This window comes from Camelus bactrianus, chromosome 9 (assembly GCF_048773025.1).
Source record: "Camelus bactrianus isolate YW-2024 breed Bactrian camel chromosome 9, ASM4877302v1, whole genome shotgun sequence".
Classification (NCBI taxonomy): domain Eukaryota; kingdom Metazoa; phylum Chordata; class Mammalia; order Artiodactyla; family Camelidae; genus Camelus; species Camelus bactrianus.
The window spans coordinates 57,974,935-57,995,171 of record NC_133547.1 but is presented as its reverse complement, the minus strand read 5'-3'; the positions used below and the strand labels follow the sequence as shown (position 1 = coordinate 57,995,171).

Sequence of the window (20,237 nt, the reverse complement as noted above, 5' to 3'; positions counted from 1 at the left end):
TTTATTATGTTTAAACTATGTTTAAGTTGTGTAGTTTTATTATGTTTAAATTGTATTGGGGTAATTTACTTTTACCAACAAGAAAAATTTGTAGTCCTTGTCTTTTTAACTTTTCAAAGACAAATAACTCATAATTATAGAGATCTTTAAGATGTAAGAAAAATCCCCAGAAGAGCCACCTTGGTCATTTGGGTCCACAATAAATTCTCATCTTTGGAATTCTATAGATTTTGAGGCAAAGTTATAGGCAGAAGCAAGCTAGAGTTGGGGCACTAGGCGATATGTGTCAGGTTCTGGCCAGCTGAATTCAAAATAAGAAATAGAATGAGACAAGTGTTTAAACCCATTCAGAGGGGGCTGTGGGCAGGCTGGAGAACAAAGCTTTTAAGTTCAGACTCAGAACGTTGGAGAGCTCCGAAATACGCTGAGGCAGGGTCAGCACCTCGGACAGCACCACACTTTACCTACTTTTCTCCGCTGTAGTTCGTCCGTGAATGCACGTTGCAATGGATTCTGCTAATTTCCTGAGACTTTTGACTTCTTTGTGCTGAATAGTTGTAATCCCCTATAGATAGCACTCTTTTGGAAGGCTCTTTATGACAGTGTAGGGATGAGATTCTTTCCTTTCCTTCTAGTAGACTTCAGCATCAGAGCTCATAATTGGACCCCTTTGGGAGAGCTGTGAGTTTGAGACCCAGTATTACTGGTATTCTGGGAGCCAACATCCTTCAAGTTAGGAGGAAATATCTGATACCTGATTGTGCTACATGGAGAATACTACTCAGGATTCTTCTATTAGTGGAAAAAATGTGAGAAAGAGGATATGTTGTATTCATTTTGAGACAGGCAACTTCTCATTCATACTCTGTCATAACTTGCTACCCTCCCAGTGTAAACCTCTTTTCAGAAAGAGTGGATTGGGTTTTCTTTCACTGTGGAAGAAACTTCTGAAGTTGGTTGTTGTCAGCAAGTTTTAGTGAAGTCAGGCAAAACAAACTTCTGAAAGAGTTTGGCACTGCAGCCTCTTTCCCCTTGTTGCTATAGTGTCATAGTTACAAACTTATGCATTGATTAGTTATTCCTTTATTGAAAAATATATAAGGATGGTTGGACCCACAATTAAGGTGGAGGAGGAAAAAGGTTAATATTAATTGAGCAATCACCGAATCCCATGTCCTATTGTATGTATTTTAAGTAAAACAATATATGGTATTTACAACAACTACATACTATTACCCTACTTTTCAGATGAATGATTGGAATTTCAGAAATGCTAAGTGATTGCCCAGTGTCTCATCGCTGATCAGTGAAGGAACCAGGGCTCCTCAGTTTCATTCCCACTAAATCAAATACTGCAACAGCTAGCTGGTAAGTGATTTGAACTTACTGACTAGACAGCACTAAGTTCCTTTTCATTTTTGACACCTGGGTATACTTTCCTATGCTGTAAGTGTTTAAAATGATGTTGTAAATTATATCTTATCCTAAATTTCTAGATACTGTTTTTCAGCATTTACTACATTGCCTGAAAGAGAACTCTGCCTAATATTTGTGTTTTAAAGTGGTTGCTATAAGATACTAATGTTGCTATGCCATTTTTCGTTTAGCTGAGTACTTATATGACATATCTCTTTTTCATTCTTTAATTTTCAATCCTTTTGCATTCTTATATTTTAGTAGTACCTTGTAAATATCTATTTTTTCCCTAGATAAACTTCAGAATCATTTTCACAAAGCCAAAACAAATCCTACTGGGGTTTCATTTGAGTAGACCAATTCCTCCTACTTTATTCTCCTTTTTCAAAATTGTTTGAAATTGGCCTTAGAGATTAAGTCAAGATGGAAGCCCTTCCTATTGAAAAATCACCTGTTCCTTTCCATTTGTACAAGTATTTTTTGTTGCTAGTTTAGTCCCGGAGTATTTAAAGTTTTCTTCATCTATGTCTTAAACATGTATTGTTAAATTTATTCCTAAATATTTTCGGCTGTTTCATTGCTTTTTTGAATAAGATCTCTCTGTACCCTAGTATATTTCTCCACATAGTAAGTTGAATGATTTATTAATTTAATTCACAATGTCAATAAATAAGGAAGATTTTTATATTTTTGAAACATCCTTGAACACCTGGAATGAACCCCAACCAGACTTTTATTGTTTTCCCACACTTTTCAAGAGGAGACACAGGCAGAACCATCTTTACTCTGTCATCTTGAAACTGGAAACACCAAAAGAGATTTTTTTAATGCAAGAAGATTGTCAATTTCCCCTAGTGGACAGAGAGGAAAGGTCTTATGGAAGCCCTGGGAATGCAGGGACAAAGGGTACAGAAGAAGCCTTAGAGCTGAGTAGGAAGGAACATGGCTATAGGCCCAGCATAGAGATGGACTTCCAGAACATTGAACTATGAGAGCCAGCTTAAGTTTTTAACCATTACTTTGTGTGATTTTTCCACCATCCGTCATTTCCAAGGGGATTAGTTAGGATATGGGCTGCTAGGGCTGATATAGCAGCTCCATGACTCTCCCTTCTGGCTGCTCTCTCATCCTCAGGGGCCACATCCTCATCCACATGGTCCAAGATGCTCACACCCCTGGCAGCATTCCCTGGTTGAGGGACTAGGGAGGGTGTGCTCCTTCTCTTTAAGGGCATAGCATTGCTTTTTCCTAAAGCCTATTTGCCAGAAGTTAGTCACATGTCCACACTTTGTTGTAAAGGGTGCTAGAAAGTGTTATTTTTTTTCTGGACTGTCTTTGCCTTGCTAGAGATTCTGTTACATATAAGAAGGGGAAAACAGGGGTTGGAAGACAAGGAGTGTGGTCTCTGCCTCTCCAGGCCTTCTGTAGAGCTTTAGTAACTTGTCATGCACCTGTCCCAGCACTGTTAGGAGTCGGAGCTTCATGATAATTTAGGAGGCCTTACTTTCTTATCTGTAAAACATTTGAGGCCATCATTTCTGTAACACTGTGATCTAGTTCTTTTTTATTTCTTTAGACAAGACCTCGTTCCTAGCTAAAGGTCTGCTTTCTGGGCTTAGGAAGAAGCGGAAACAGCACTTCTTTCCAAGAGCAGTGTAATCCCCAGCTATCATTCTGACCAATCATGGGACCACTTTCCTATCTGAATGCTCATTTTGGGCAACAGTGATGATCAGGGAAGAGACGAAGCAGAGAAGAGCTCCTGGTTAGTGTCATGATCTCAGGCATAAGACATATCCTACCCTCAGTGGCACTGAAATAAAGAAAGGTTCTACCAGGAGTTGGGGCTGAAGCCCTTGGACATGTCAACAACCAATGTTTATTGCATGCCTCCTTTGTGCTGGGCCTTGTGCTCTAGCTGAAGGGGAGAGAATTAGAATGCTGAGAGGCTGGAGAGATGAGGGAGGGCTGACTACCTTCCAGTGTAGCCACACTGGAGGCATCAGAGCTGAAAGGTGAAAGGCCTGCACTGTCAGGGTTGGGAGGGAACTAAGAGTGGTTAATCCAGGGGCTTTTAGTGCTGTTCCCCTCCCCCAGGCTTCATTTTGGAATTTTACAGGGACTTTTTTGTCACAAGATTTGGTGATGTTGGATGGAAGCCAGGAGGGCCACAAAAATCCTGCAATGCACAGGTTGGACCCACCTATCAAAAAGTTTTCACAGACTTTCATGTCTTGCTGGACATTTATGTGGGTAAAAACTGTTTAGAAATTACCTGAATCTAGAGCATTTTTTTCCCCCAGATAAACACAGTGTGTTTTTGCACAGTTTTAACATAGCTGATTCTCCAGAAAGATAACTACTGTATAATGAAGAGAAGATTGTACAATGTTTCATTCAGAACTTTACCAAAAAGGGATCACCACTATGGATCACACCTTATGATTTTGAAACACCAATGTAAGATACAAGCATTGTGGCTGTGGCATTCAGGCACATTTTATGTGAGGAGGCAAATTATCTGATCAATTTATTACGTCTCCTACAATAGTCATAACCAAACAGTTACATTCTGAGATATATATTTTTTAAATTATAAATTATTTTCCTTTTATTTCTCTTTTCCCACATAAATGTTATTACATAACATTAATTTTTAAAATACAGGCTGTTTATATTGCCTGTGAACTTCTATGCCGTTATCTATGAGTTTCATGACAGGGGAGTATGGTGGTCATTAGGAAATATTTGTTCCGGAAAGGGGGCCTTGAGTTTGACAGCGTGCGATCCACGGGTCCAGTCCGGAGACTCCCAGATCTGGCAATACCTGCAGATCTACTAAGATACAGAGCCCCGGCGCCACCCCCCAGGTTTGGACCAGCGCTCGCCTCTCATTCTTGCCTTCCCAGCCCACTGCGAGGAGCAATTGCTTTCTGAATGAGAACCACAGGAGACGAAGAAGAGACAAGTTGGAGGCTCGGAAACAACTGGGCTTGGGCTGCAGGGGGCTAGGCCAGAGCACCAACGAGAGGGAGCGTCGCTGCTCCTAGAGAGGCTCGGTCGCAGCCTGGTGATGCACTTCCGGCCGTGCCTCAGAGCCGCCTGCTGCGGAGGTGAGTGTGGGGCTGCGGGAGGCGGGGGAGGTGCCTGACTCCGAGTTTGTGGGTGCTGTTACGTTGCTTCTCCACCCTGGGTGGAGCTGGGTCTCCGGTACCTGGGGGCCTGTTCCGCCCCTCTTCTACTTCCAGTTTGTATTTGGTGGCCAATTACGTTCCGTCCCATCCCGTGGAAGGTGAAGCGTGGGTTATTGTCACAGCCACGAAGACCCGAGAATTTAGCACTTTGGGGAAAATGCTGCTGGCCTTTTGGAAAGATGTGTTGGAGCAGCCACAGGGTGCATTATTGCAGGCGTGAAGCGGCCTGAAGTGGTATCAGGTCTTTTGACATGTTAAAGTCGTGCAGGGTCTTCTATCTGAATGCATTTCAAGTATGGATTGTATGCTCCCTGGCGTCTAACACAGGGTCGTGAGTCAGAGTCAGTGGGGAAGCAGAAAAAGCAGAGCCACACCAGGACGTCCGAGAGCAGAAGTCCGGCTTTTGGAGGCCACTGTCTTCTGGAGTGGTGTCGGTTCCAAAAGGTAACCCGGCTCAATTTCTCTTGGGCTGTGGGATGACAGTGACCTGAGAATAATTAATGCAATGTAGAGTATACTGACGTGTTCAGTCCTAGAATATACATAAAATAGTTACAGAATTGCTCATTTATACCCTCATGAAAGCAAGTTTACCAAAAATATACTATAAAGTAGTAATGAAAACATGAAATATTAAAAAAAAAACTTTGGAATGTGGCTAGTAGTGTATTCAAAGGATAATTTGTGGCCTTACAGGTTTTAATTGCCTAATAGGAAAGAATGAAAATAAATTTAAAAATTGTGCAACCTCAAGAAATCTTTGGGTACAAGTCTTTTTAGCCTTTTAGTATTTAGTTAAAATACTGTTTTCCAAAGTTATTTAGTTAATTTCTTTCCCACCACTTCAGTGTGGTTATGTTATTCAGTTGTGGTATAGTTAGGTTCATTTGCTGTTTTTTGTGTTCCTTTTTGCGTCCTCATCCCCTATCCCATCCCGGGATATATGTATATATATATATACATATAATTATATGTATATATAATCAACCAACCGTATATATATATATATATATTTATATATATATAGGAAACATTACCATGGTTATGAAAGTCTGAACAAAAAGGCACACTCAGAGAAGTGTCACTTCCTCATCGTCCCTTCCAGTCTGTTTCCTTCCATCCTGATTCCATTCCTGGGTTCTTTTCACCCACTTCCCATCCGTACCTGAGGCAACCATTCTTCTTAGTTTCTGGTTTATCCTTCATTTCTTTTTGCACAAATTACCGGATACACGTATATTTTATTATATTTCTTTTTTTTTATTACACAAAAGGTAGCACCCCAACTTTTGCACTTTAGAAATCATTCCATATCATAAAGATAAGTCTGTGTGTATACACATACACACACACACACATATTTAAATGTCACTCATGTATACAGAAGATTATATCTAGCATGGCATTTATGAAGCATAGTAGTAAAATGAGCACCCGTTAAACACACCACACCATTAAGAACATTGCAGCATGGCTGCATCAGTCTATGTGTGCCTCTTCAACCTGGCTCCCACTTTCCCACCCCTGGAGGTAGTAACTGTTGAATTTTGTGTTACTCATAGCCTTACTTATTTTTAAAAATAATTTTATTACGTATACATGTGTCTGTAAATAATGTGATTAATTTTTTTCGAGCTTTATGAAGATGACATCATGGTGTCTCTAGTCCTCTGAGACTTGCATAACTCAGGTATTATGTTCCTAAATTCATCCATATTGTGTTCTAGCTGTGAGCCGCTTATTTTTTGCTACTGGGAATGTTTTGTCATATAAACTGTATGACAGCTTATTTATGTATTCTCAGTGGACAAGTGTGTTGTTTCTAGTTTTCTGCTGTTAAAATCCTGCTGATAATGAATAATTTTGTATGCATCTCCTATGTATGAGAGTTTCTCTTGGGTATAAGTTTTAAAATTTAGGCATGAATGTTGAATTTTATTAAACATCTTTGGCATCCACTGAGATTGAGAGTATGTTTACCTTTCTTTGATTTATTAATGTGGAAAAGTATACTAATCTGTATGCTAATATTAAACTTGCACTCATGAGATGATCCCTCTTAGTCATGATGTGTCATATTAATGAATTACTGGAGTATTAATATGGCATACTCCTCAATATTTAGGATTTTTGCATCCGTATTCATAAATGAGACTGGTCTACGGTTTTTGTATAAGTATTGTGCTGGCATCGGAAAAAGGACTGGGAAACTTGTTTTTCTGTTCTCTGCTACAGTTTGGTGTTAGAATTATTCATTTCCTAGATACTTGAAAGGATTTGCCTATGATATATGTGGGCTAAGTGTTTTGTGAGAGTTCGCTCTTTTTTGGCTCTCTCAGTTTAATTAGGTAAAAGTAATCATGAATTACAGAGAGAAATCTGTGTAATAGAATTGGTCGAGTTGATTTATTAGATTCAAATAGAATTGTATGTTCTTCCCTCTTAGAATAAGTTTTCTTTTTAAGCATTCATAGAATATTGTTTAAATGGTTACTGCAGCTACCAAAAACAACAACAACAACTACTCTCAATCTGTAAAGCAGAAGTAAATAGATCAGGTTATTTAAACACCATGCAATAAAGACAGAGGATAAATTAACAACTAACTGTCCTAAACAATTCTTTGTTCAGAGACAAAACACAATTGCTGATGAGTTATAAAATAGTGATTAAAACATGAAATATAAAAAGCCTCTGGGATGTGGGTAATAACGTATTCAAGGAAACATTTATGGCCTTAAAGGTTTTGATTGCCAAATAGGAAAGAATAAAAATAAATGAATAAATCATGCAACCTTAAGAAGGTAGAAAAAAGCCTTTTGTAGTCTAGCTTCCCCTAAAAGCAGAACATAGGACAGAGGCAGTTTATTTAGGAATGTCGTCTCAGAAGTGAGAAATAAGGGGAGTGAAACACAGAAAGACTCGTTGTCAGGTTTGCCTCTCTACAGGCGACTGGTATTCTGTCTTACAGGATCTTTGAGGGGCCTTGGAATCTCATGGCTGCCCACATGATGGACTAAAGTTTATCCGTTGACCTCTGTCCCCTGTTGGTCAAGGGCAGCCTCACAAGCATTAACTCTTCTGTCCTTCAGGCCCGGCTGGTGTCTGCAGATGTCCCATACATCACAGAGAAGCCCCAGGGCAGGTGCCAGGCATGTGTAGTGTAGACCCCTGAGGAGGCATTGGTAGGTTGTACTTGTGCAGAGCCGGTCACAGCCTCTGAACCAGACTAAGAGTGGACAAGAGGATTTGGAGAGGTGCATAAGTTGTCTCTTAACAGAGCTAAAGAAATGTTAATAAAGCAGAACTTAATTAAATTAAATTAAATTAAAAACAAATAGAAAAGAGAGTGGTGTTCTTAATAAATAGAAAAGCTGGTTCTTGAAAAGTCAAAGAAAACAACATTAACATAGATAAACCACAGTTCAGCCTAACTTTATTGGTCTGCTTGGGCTGCCATAACAGAACACCATGCACTGCCTGACTTAAACAGCAGAAATTTCTCTCTTACAGTTCTGGAGGCTAGAAGTCCAAGATCATAGTACCAGACAATTTGGTTCTTGGTGAGGGTTCTCTTCTCGGGTTGCAGAGGCTGTCTTCTCGCTGTGTCCACATATGGCAGAGAGAGAGCTCTGGGGTCTCTTCTTATTAGGGAGCCAATCCTATCAGATTAGGGCCCCACCCTTATGACCTGGTTTAACTTTATTACCTCCTCACTGATTGCATCTCCAGATACAGTCACATTGGAGGTTAGGGCTTCAACATACGAATTTGGGGCAGACACATTCAGTCCATAACATTAACTAAGGGGAAAAGGTGTAGAAAGCACGTATATTCAAAAGAAGAAGTGGGACCCAAAGAAAAATATAATTCAGAAAGACACACGCACCTCAGTGTTCACAGCAGCACTATTTACAATAGCCAAGACATGGAAACAACCCAAATGTCCATCAACAGATGACTGGATAAAGATGTGGTGTATATATGTGTGTGCACGCGTGCGCGCGTGTGTGATGGAATATTACTCAGCCATAAAAAAGAGTAAAATAATGCCATTTGCAGCAACATGGATGTACCTGGAGATCATCATTCTAAATGAAGTGGGCCAGAAATGGAAAGAAAAATGCCATTTGATATCACTTATATGTGGAATCTAAAAAAAAAAAAAACAAAATGCAAATGAACTACTTATTATTTATAACTTAGATGATTGATTTCTTGAATATGTGTAAGCACATTTGACTCCTTTATGATTGTATTATTACATTCTGGTGATTCTTATTTGTGATTGGCTTTATTTGATAACTGAAAGTTTAAAATGTTAAAGCTCTAAACTGTTTTTAGAAACAGTACATATATGTAAAGTAAAAAAAGTACAGTATACTGTATATGTGTATTTGCATGCAATATATTGTATATATGCAGTCAAATTGTAACAATTCTACCTAGTAAAACTAAAAACTTGAGGAAAAAAAAAGTGGGAAAAGCAAAGTAGCTCCTGATATGGAGGAAATGAAAAATCATGAGCCATTGTTTTCCATAACTACACTGAAGTTGAAACTCTGAAAGACATAGGCAATATTTTAGGAATATAGAAAATCTGAAGACTGACTTTGGGAGGAGCAAGCATCAGAAAGTAACCAATCCATGTGATTTTGAATAGAAAGGACAAAGAGTGCTGGGTCACAGCACCCTGGATGCTATGGTGATCCCCTCTCAGGCATCTTAGGCCCTGGTTTCTTTGCCATCAGAAGGCTGGAAGGTATGAGGAGCCATCCTGGTACCTCACTTCCTCAAGGTAAGCCTGGGCCATGCAGGAAGCTGACCTCCCGTGATCTCTATACAGAAGTATCAGAACTCTTGAGGACACTCAGCTGTCTGAGGGAACAGGCAGGATGGGAGGGAGCAGCTGTCCCCTTCTCCAGGTACTGTCTCCCTGGAGCCAGACTCTGAAGCCTCAGTGCTGGGGCTGTAGCCCCTCCAGCCTGGCTTCTCTTGCAGTATAGTAGAGGGTGATGCTTGTTGAGAGAAAGAAATAGGTCTAAGGTCTTGGGAAACGTCTATTTCTTGAGCTGAATCGTTGCTACATGAGTCTTTGTTTTATTGTTCTTTAGACTCTGCATCCATTTTATGTACACCCTTGTGTGCATATGATGGTGTCAGAATTGTAAAATCCTAGGGTTCCTGGCAGTGAGCATCAGTGTCATGGCTGGGAGGAGCCCTGGGTGTAAAGCTCAGGAACAGATGGCTCCCTTCTCCCCATGGCAGATCCTGCTTGCACTTCTGTCTGGATGCTGGCTGCGTGCGTCTCAGATCTATGGGGGCAGTGTTTTTCCTGGTGCGGGTGGCTTGTCTCACACTTGTCTCTCTGTTCTTCCACAGCTCCAGTCCTTTTCTGAGAGGGAGACCAGGTGATGGCAGCCATGCTCCTAACAGCCTGGCCCCAGGTGAGCTGTGGGTCCTTCAACTCTTCCTGTGAGCAGTTTCTCATTGAAGAAAACTGAGAAGGGAAGCTGGTGAGCCTTGTGATGAAAGCTGGAGGGGGCCTCCATGCTTCTGCCTGCTGGACTGGGGCTTGTGGGAAGAGCAGTGATGTGGAGGGATTGGGGCCAGAGACAGGACAGTGAAGGGACGATGCAGCAGGAAGGTGTGCCTGAAAGGCAGAAGTGTAGCCTCTGCACACTAGTGTGCTTTGCCCCTGTGGTGCAGGAGCTCCCCAGCAGAGGGCTCTAAGCTGCCCGTGAATGGAGGAGGGAAGCCGAGGACTAGGGTTCCAGGGACGGGGTGTAGGTAAAAAGGAATAGAAGGACCAGATCCACATAAAGGATGGCTGTGCCTCTGCTTCTGGGGACAGGGAGGATGAGGGGAGTGGGGTCAGGGGAGGGAAAGAGGAAGCTGTGGGGCAGGATGTCTCATTGTGTCCTGGAGAGGTTTTCGGGCCTTGGGACGCAGTGGCCAACCTTTAGGTCTTTGTTGAGAGCTCTGGAATCTCTACCTTAGAAAAATAAACATGCAAACAAAATTTTCCGTATGATTTCAGAGACTTCTTGGATCACCTGATGCTCATCCATGGACCTCCATGGACTATAGGTTGGGAATAATCATTGTCACAGTAACTCTAGTAACACCTTTGGAGGCTTATTATGCTTCAGGCATCATACTAAGCGCTTTGTTTGGATCATTCAGTCCTGACGGCTGCCCTTTAAGATAGGTGCTGTGTTATGTTCATCCTACCACAGAAGAAACAAAGGCAAAGGGGAGTGACTGAGTGACTTGCCCAAGGTCACACAGTCATTGTGTGACTCTGTTCAGACTCGTGACACGTGTGGAACCAGCAAAGTTAAAGTGGTCAGATTTATGACAGCTGTGTAGGGAGTAATTCAGGAGAGATTTGAAAGCAAGGTGACCACTTCAGAAAGAGTCCCTTTGGTCTAGTTGATGGAAGCTTTATTAAGGCAAGTAGTTGTTAAAGAGGGGGAGCCCATTCAAGTAATGCTTACATAAAATTCTTTGAGGATGGAGAGTCAATGGATTGGGGTTGGGGAAAGGAGAGGGAAGAGTCAGGAATGAATTCTCAGGTTTCTTTCCTAAGTGGATAGTAGTGGGTGACACCACTGAGGTTTGAATTCAGGTGGAAGTACCCTTGTGGGGTAAAGGTGGGTAGTGGATGGAAGTGAAGGCATTTAATTTTGTGCAGAGATGTTACTTGACCTCCAGGATCACAAGGTGAGTGAGTCACAGAAACACCCACAGGTTGGACTAGATTGTTGATGGGTGGAGGCCAGTAGAATTGAGCAAGACAAAGCCTGGCAGGGAGGCGCTGAGAGGCAAATTGCTGCCAGTGTGTCCCCAAGGTTGTTACAGAAGGCCAAGGTGGGCAGAGCAAGAGCAGCCAGAGGTGGCAGCTGTCCAGAGGGGAAGAGTGGGCCTGGGGGCCGCACGCGGTGATGGCAGAGCCTGCGCGTACAGAGTGGTGCAGAGGAGGAGCTGAAAAGATGGCCGACCTCCCTTCTTTCTGAACCTCCTTGGAGAGACGGTGAAGTCCTGGGTGAAGTTGGACAGGATGAGGATTGGATGGGAGAGGGTAACAGAAAATGCTGGGTTTCCAACGAGAGCCACTTGGAAGCAGAATGGGCTGCCTGCTCTCACCCCGCCCTCCACCCCTCACCGGCCTCCAGCCCATCTGAGCAGCGCTGAACTTCCTTGGCTGGAGGTGCTGGAGCAGGGGCTGCACAGCCTCTTGTAGGGGGTTCATGACACAGATCAGGCAGGGTAGGGGCTGCATGAGACGGAAGCCCTGGCTGTTCTTTGCGGGTGGCTTGAAGTTTGAGGGTGAAGGCAAGCTGTGGCGATCTGGATGGAGAAGGTAAGACCTTAAGGGGGTGCAGTGAGAATGCGTTTGGGTGGGTCCCAAGCTGCTTCCACCAGTGAGGGTGTGGCCTAACTGAGAGAAAGCAGTGACATTAGGGGAACCCAGTCATGGGAATTTTTTTTTCTTTCAACTAATGTCATCCTTTCTAAGTATGAAATATGGCATGAGGTTTCTCTGCTGTGAGAGAAGTCAGTATTCCGTGGTTTACTTTCCAGGTGTTTTTTCCAAATCTTTCCCCTTGTTATTAATTTTGTGCTCTTCACAAGCCCCTCCCCAAGCCCTTATACTGCCCTCTGCCCCTCACTTAGGGCCTGAGCCATGGAATTGGCCCTGGGGCAGCAGGAACCTATTGTTTCAGAAGTCGGTGACCTTCGAGGATGTGGCTGTGTACTTCACCCAGACGGAGTGGGATGGCCTGTCCCCTGCACAGAGGGCTCTGTACAGGGATGTGATGCTGGAGAATTATGGGAATGTGGCCTCCCTGGGTAAGGCCTCTCTCCCATTGGAATTCAGACTCTGCCGGTTAGGGTTTCCTGGCGTCCTTCCCCCTCCACTGATTGCAGGTGGGGCCTCTGGTAATCCTATACTGAATGGGAACCCCAGGGCTGATTCCTAATCCTCTAGACCCAGGGGTTGCTGGGAAGGGTGAACCCCAGGCCCTGTTTGGGCCAATATAGGACTTTGCTGGGACTGGTATGTACTCTTGATTCACTCTGATAGGAGGCTATGTTTTGGACACAGTGTGGAAAAAAGTAACTTCCTATTCCACAGTATTATTCTCAGGTTCCCCCTCACCCTACCTGCATCTCTTGAGTCTTTCCAAGGATCTCAGTGTACTTTGAATATTTCAGGCCATGGTCAAAGAATGGTATCCCTTTGGGCAGAATCTCACAGTCTGTCCCCTTCCCAATTCTTCCCACATCTTCCCAAGGCTCCCACCCCTACCCTGCACATATACCTTCCAACACCCACCCCTACTTTCCCATAGTTCTTTGGCACAGGACCCCCAGGGCTCTTTCCTTCTCTCCCCATTGCAGAGACAATCTGAAAAGAGGTTTAGGAACTCATCTTTAGGAGATTATTCACCTGTCTTTCCTATTTCCTTTCCCTACAACAGGATTTCCCCTTCTCAAACCTGCTGTGATCTCACAACTGGAGGGAGGAGGTGAGCTGGGGGGCCCATCTCCACTGGCCTCTGGAACAGGCACAGGCCCCCAGGGCCTCTGGACTGGTAAGGGAGGCACAGATTGCCCATTATGCTGGAAAGTTTAACTCTTTAGGAAGAAAATCAACTTTAGCAACATATTAGCATTGTTAGCCAACTGTAGAGAGTAACATTTAAATAAATTTTAATGAATTCTAGAGATAGGTATGGTTGAGACCTTTTTGACTGTTTTCATAGTTTGCTATTTATTTCTGATTCCAAGAACAGATCATTTTTCAAATGCTTCATTCTAATTCTTTTTAATCCTAATTTTGGAATTCTGCCTTTCTCAGACAGAATGAATGGATTCAGTACTTTTTTGGGTCCTTGCTATTTTCTAAGCACTGTCCACTTAATGTGAAGGGTGAAGAATTAACAGTCTTTTTACCTAGACTTTAGAGTAGACTTTCTGAGGTCCAGTTGCAACTGTGCTACTTCCTAGTTGGGTGACTTTGAGCAGGTCAGTTATTTGCATTCTCTAAAAGACACTGTTCTGACCCTTAAAAATGGAATGATAATAATAAAATGAGATAATAGTGCTAGTCTTGTGGGTTGATGATTAAATGAGGTAACATGTACCAAGTGTCTAGCTTATTGTGTGTGCTCAGTTAGTCATTAATTTTTTTTTTTTGAGGAGAAAGTTGTATATAATACGCTGTAGGAAATAAGTTGGAAGGGAGGAAATAATGCCGTCAGTTTGGTGCTTCTTAAAAGACGTACCAGGGCATCTCCTGGGAGTCTTGCAGATGCACAGATTGTTATTCAGTTAGTTTGGGGCAGGGCTGAGATTCTGCAGTTCTGTTAAGTTCTCTGGTGCTGCCAAGGCTTCTGGTTCCCAGAGCATGCTTGAAGTAGTGAGGTTCTCATTGGCTCACACAGAATAGCTGCCTGGTGATTTCCCATTTCCATGAGGCCCAGCTTTACTTCCTGCATTTTGGGTCCCTAGATTCTCTTGCATCCTTCTGATGAATCTTCTTTTTGAAAACGGTGGTTTCGGTGGATTTTTGTTCCTTGTAATCATTCAACCAGCTGTTCCCTGATCAAGGAAGACATGTTTTAGAAGTGGAGAGTTTAACATGCTTGATAGACAGAAGGGGAAGAAAGTAATATTGTGGAGATTCTTAGTCTCAGAAGTCTGGATTTCATTCTGTAGGCAGCAGACAGCCCTGAAGTCTTTGAACAACCTATCATGATCTCAGCTGAAGATGGAAACATTCATCTACTCAGCATGAGTAGGTTAATTGGGGTAAGGAATCAAATGGATTCTAGGCATGCAGATGGGGAAATCATACGGCATAAGGCCTGTGTCAGCAGAGTTGATTTTTTAAAAAAAATCTCAGATGCCCCACTCAGTGACTTCTGCTTAAATGTCATTTGCTGGAACTGTGTCAAATGTCCATTCCCACTGCAAAAGAGGGTGGAAAATGTAGTTCTTAGTTGCAGTTTTTATTGCTACCTCAAAATGGAGGTGTGCTAGTAAGGAAGAGAGAATGAATATTGTTTAAGCAGCCAGTAGCATCTGCCACAACATAGGATCTGGTTTAAAAAAAAAGGTCACTAGGGTAGAAAAATTGGCAAAGAATGTTAAATGGTTGAGGTTGGGAAGCCCTGTGCCAGGGGGCCCAGAATATTCATGTTTGAGTACTGGAACAGTCTGCAAATTCCTGTCCTTTGGGAAAACTGCAAATTGAGTTAAAGCTTGCTTTTGCATTCTCTTGTTTTCTTGAGATCTTACTTCAAAATTCTTAACTGATTTAGGGGCTTCTGAGATTTTTGGCAGGACCTTGACGATCTCTGTTTGAGTGGCGAGCTCTGTGATGGCGAGCTCTCCTATTTATTCACTGTTGAGAGAAGGAGCAACAGGTTTTGGTAACATGGGTTGTTGGACAGGACAGTTCTGCCGGACCTTCCTTTAGGAAGAGAAGGATTACCTGGGATTACTATCTTGGCATTGTGGGTTCAGGCCAGTTTTATTTTGGAGAAGTAAAATAGACTGTGACAGAAAGCAGATCAGTGATTGCTTGGGGCTGGGGGTTGGGAACAGCAAACGACTGGAACAAGGAAACTTTTTGGGGTGATGGCAGTGTTCTAAAACTGGAGTGAGGTGATCCTTACACAACTGTATAAACTTATTAAAAATCACTGAACATTTTCATAATATATCAATTATTCCTCAGTGATGCTGCTTCAAAATTAGAAATGTGGTGTTTGTAAAAAAAAAAAAAGAATTGAGCTGTAAACCTTAGATTTGTCCTGTTTACTGTATGTATGTTTGTTTTACTTCCATAAAAAGTTTTACCCAAAATATATGTATATAAGTGTTTGATCCACAGAAGAAGTACAGATAGTAATCAACATGAAAAAAGTTCACCCTCAGTAGAAACCAGTGGAATACAAATTAAAACAATGAGAGGTGTTTCATCTATCCCATTGAGAACAATGAATTTATAGTAAGTGATAGTGAGAGTACAGCAAAACAGGAATGGACTTCTGGAGGTGAATGTGAATTGGTAGTCTTCCTAGAAGGTACTTTAACAATACTTGTCAAGAGCCTTTTAAAAGTTTGTACTTGGTAACCTGGATATTCCCATCTAGGGCTGTATCCTAATAAAATAATCAGAATTGTAGATGAGGATTCACATGTATAAAAGTTCATCTTAATTTTATATAGTAACAAAATATTGGAAACAACCTGAATTTTCAGATAGAATGGTAAATTACGGTACCTCTGCAGGATGGAGTACTCTTTAACAATTAAAATGTATATTTTTATAGAATATGTAAAGACATTGGGAAATGATCATCATGAATATTAAGGAAGAAAAACTTTTACTTTAAAAAAATATATGTATGATTTTAGGAAGATGGGCAGGAGATACATCAGAAGATTAGCAGTAATTTTTGTTAGATTTTATATTTTGGGTAATTTGAGTTTTCTTCTTTGTAAGTTTCTGATACTATAGATGAATATTATTTTTATAATCAAGAAAAGACCAATAGTATTTTGAAAATGGTTGCTAGGGAAATCCAGGTCATTTGGGTCTATTGAGAGTGAGTATAATGAAATACTGAGGGAGCATATTATGTGTGGTTGAGGAGAAATGAGAGATGAAAAAATAGAGGCAGCATTTTGGTGCCGATTATGAGAAATTTGGGAACAGATCAGTAGTCCTACTGGGACTATGGGGATTATAGAAAGACTAATGAGATTATAAAAAGAATTTTAGGGAATGACCAATTTTAGGACTGAGAGAAGAGGTAGAAGGAAATGCAAGGAGAATGCAACAGTGTTCAGAGAGGGTAGGAAGAAATGGGATGGGAGAGATCAAATGGGCTAAACAGAGCCTTTCTGAAGCAGAGAAAAAAGAAGTTGAAGGAGGAATTTTGGAAAGGCTAGAGTTTAAGTTCTCAGAAAGGAAACAAGATTCATTCCCTTTTACTTTGTGGTGTTGCTAACACCTGCCATTCCATGTTGCCACATGTTGGATCCTATGCCTTTTCCTTCTTAAGCAATTTCCATTTTTATTAACAGAATGTTAGAAAGTATGGTGTAATGGGAAGAATGCTGACCTGGCAGATAAGACCTAGAATTTTGCTCCTTTGCTATAACTTATATCCCTCTTGTTATTGGTTATTGGTTTAGAAACTGGTGATCTTTTTAAATCATTACTTTAAAATTTATGATATTGATACATGCTCAAAACAGCACATAAAATGTAAAAAGTGGGAGTTGGGGGGAAGTTTCCCAAACTTCCTGTGCCAGTTTCTTGTGTATTCTTGCTGTAGTTTTCTAGGCATATTCAAATATATGTGTGTGTGTGTGTCAGCCCTTTTTATTTACATTTACACAAATGAAAGATACTCCTTATACCATTTCTCAACTTGTTTCTCCATTGAACAATTTATCTTTGACATCTTTTCATGTCAGCACATATAGATTTGTTTCATTTTTTACCAGCCATATGTTATTCCACTTTATGGATGAACCATAGATTCTTTGACCTAGTCTGGTGATTTTAAAGAGCCCCTTGATTGCCATGATCCTTTATTCTTTCTATCACCCAGTTCTTTTTTTTTCTTTTTTAACATTGTTCTTACATGGTATTTTATGTTTTCTGTTTTTTATAGTAGATATTGATATCCAGACTGACAATAATTTGACAGAGGAAATGTACGAAGAAAAACATAATACATCATTTGAACTTCACAGGGACTTTTCCCAGGAAACAGACTTTTCAGAAACCTATATTCTAGAGAAACAGCAGGAAGTCCACTCAGTAAGAAGTATCAAGAAAGAAAACAGCAGTGTCATTGATGGGACAGTGGAAGACAATACAAGCCCCATGGAGGACTGTTTCTTTAGTCAAAATCCAAACTTGAATCAGTGTCATACCATCTCCCCTGGGGAGCAGCCCCCTGAGTATACAGGATTGGAGGAAGCCTTCAGGTTTGACACAAAACTTATTCAGCATGAAATAATTAATTCCAGGGAAAGACCTTTGAGATGTGAAGAATTAGTGGAAACCTTCAGGTATAACGCTCAACTTAACCAGGATGAAGATAGCTACACTGAGGAGAAGCCCTATCAGTGTAAGGAGTGTGGCAAAGCCTTTAGCATTAATGCAAAATTAATTTGGCATCAAAGACTTCACAGTGTGGAGAAGCCCTTCAAATGTGTGGAGTGCGGGAAAAGCTTCAGTTACAGTTCCCATTATATCACACATCAGACAATCCACAGTGGGGAGAAGCCCTATCAGTGTCAGGTGTGTGGGAAAGCCTTCAGCGTTAACGGGAGTCTGAGTAGGCATCAGCGAATCCACACAGGAGAGAAGCCCTATCAGTGCAAGGAGTGTGGGAATGGCTTTAGCTGTAGTTCTGCATATATCACACACCAGAGAGTCCACACTGGAGAGAAACCTTATGAATGTAATGACTGTGGGAAAGCTTTCAATGTTAATGCAAAGTTAATTCAACATCAGAGAATCCACACTGGAGAGAAACCTTATGAATGTAATGAGTGTGGGAAAGGCTTCAGGTGCAGCTCCCAGCTTAGGCAGCATCAGAGCATCCATACTGGAGAGAGGCCCTATCAATGTAAGGAGTGTGGAAAAGCCTTCAGTAATAATGCAAAACTCATTCAGCATCAAAGAATTCACACAGGGGAGAAACCCTTTAAGTGTACTGAATGTGGAAAAGCCTTTAGTGTTAAAGGGAAATTAATCCAGCACCAGAGAATCCACACGGGTGAGAAACCCTATGAGTGTAAAGAGTGTGGGAAAGCCTTCAGGTGTAACTCCCAGCTTCGGCAGCACCTGAGAATCCACACTGGGGAGAAGCCCTATGAGTGTAATGAGTGTGGAAAAGCCTTCAACGTTAATGCAAAACTAATGCAGCATCAGAGGATTCATACTGGGGAGAAGCCTTTTGAATGTAATGAATGTGGGAAATGCTTTACTTCTAAAAGAAACCTACTGGATCATCACCGAATCCACACTGGAGAAAAGCCTTATCAATGTAAGGAATGTGGGAAAGCCTTCAGCATCAATGCCAAACTAACTAGGCATCGGAGAATACACACTGGGGAAAAACCTTTCAAATGTATGGAATGTGAGAAAGCATTTAGCTGTAGTTCTGACTATATTGTACATCAGAGAATCCATACTGGAGAGAAACCCTTTCAATGTAAGGAGTGTGGAAAAGCCTTCCATGTTAATGCCCATTTAATTCGGCATCAGAGAAGCCACACTGGGGAGAAACCCTTCAGATGTGTGGAGTGTGGCAAAGGCTTCAGCTATAGTTCTGATTGTATTATACATCAGACAGTCCATACTTGGAAGAAACCCTATGTGTGTAATGTGTGTGGGAAAGCCTTCAGGTTTAGCTTCCAACTTGGTCAGCATCAGAGCGTCCATAGTGAAGGAAAATCCTAATGAGAAGGATGTAGAGAACTGTCAAGGCTAAAGCTGAACTGGATCAAGTATCCTCAGATTCACCCTGGTGGAAGACCCTGAGAGGGAAATGAATATGGCAGAATCTCCACAAGGAAACAAAGCTTTTCCATTTTATTCAGTTTTAAACATGGAGTGATGACCAGTTTAAATATAACATCCAAAAATAAATGTTTTATGTCAACAACGAATAGAAAATATCTCATTCCCAACAGCATCAAGAAAAGTAGATTTTCTAGGTATAAACTGAATTATTCAGGACCTATGTGGAGAAATTATAAATCTCCACTGAGGGCCACAAAAGGAAAGTTAAATAAATGGGAGAAGAGAGAGATACCTTGTTCTTAGAAAAACTCATAAAAATACTCTACCTGAATTAATTTATTGCCCTTTTGTTTTTGACAACAAGCATGCATCACTTTTGTAAAGAGGAGAAACAATAAAGATTTCCTTAAAAAAGGTGAGTAGATCTTTTTATTTTCATGGAATGGAGAAAAACTTGCTAAGCATCAGATGAAAGCTAGGAACCAACCATGAGAGAAAATATTGATAAATTGACTTTTTAAAATTAAATATTTGTTTTTGTTTTAAATAATCTTAAATAAGATTAAAAGGTAAGGCACAAGAAGTTTAAATACCTTTATAAAATTTGTGATATTAAAGTGTAGTATCTATAAAGAGGTCTTGGAGGGCATGGAATAGCTCAGTGGTAGGGTGTGTGCTTAGCGTGCATGAGGTCCTGGGCTCAATCCCCAGTAGCTCCATTAAATAAAAAATAAACCTATTATCTACTCCCCCCACCAAATTTTTTTAAATAAAAAGTAAACATAAAAACCCCAAAGACGTCTTGAATTAAGAGAAAGATAAGTAATCTAAATAAAACCCAGCAAATGACAATAGCAAGTAGCTTTTGAAAGGATAAAAAAAAAATGACTAATAAAGTAAGAGATGTTTAGTCCTGGTAGAACTCTAAGGAGTGAAGATTAACACGTACACACAATCACACATAGGAAGCCCCAAACCTCTCTCCCACGGACACAAAATGTACACACAGACCCTTTTGTAGACAGTGTACCCCACAGACACAGTGCACCCCTACAGTG

The 20,237-nt window shown here is 41.2% G+C and overlaps 1 protein-coding gene across 7 annotated transcripts in view; it reads left to right on the top strand.

The window, feature by feature from the left end:
* The window catches only part of ZNF23 (zinc finger protein 23), a 24,707-nt gene extending 4,470 nt beyond the window's left edge, over window positions 1-20,237 (top strand). For 2 of the 7 annotated variants that reach the window (XM_074370468.1, XM_074370470.1), the window contains 6 exons: window positions 1,249-1,368; window positions 4,326-4,529; window positions 4,938-5,054; window positions 9,993-12,467; window positions 13,100-13,213; window positions 17,315-20,237. In XM_074370468.1, coding sequence (XP_074226569.1) covers window positions 12,116-12,467; window positions 13,100-13,213; window positions 17,315-19,116 — 2,268 coding nt within the window. In that variant the 5' untranslated portion in view covers window positions 1,249-1,368; window positions 4,326-4,529; window positions 4,938-5,054; window positions 9,993-12,115 and the 3' untranslated portion in view covers window positions 19,117-20,237. Of the gene's footprint in view, window positions 1-636; window positions 4,530-4,934; window positions 5,055-9,992; window positions 12,468-13,099; window positions 13,214-17,314 lie in introns of those variants that run through there. The other 5 variants (XM_074370471.1, XM_074370467.1, XM_074370472.1 and 2 more) reach the window with 5 other exon arrangements.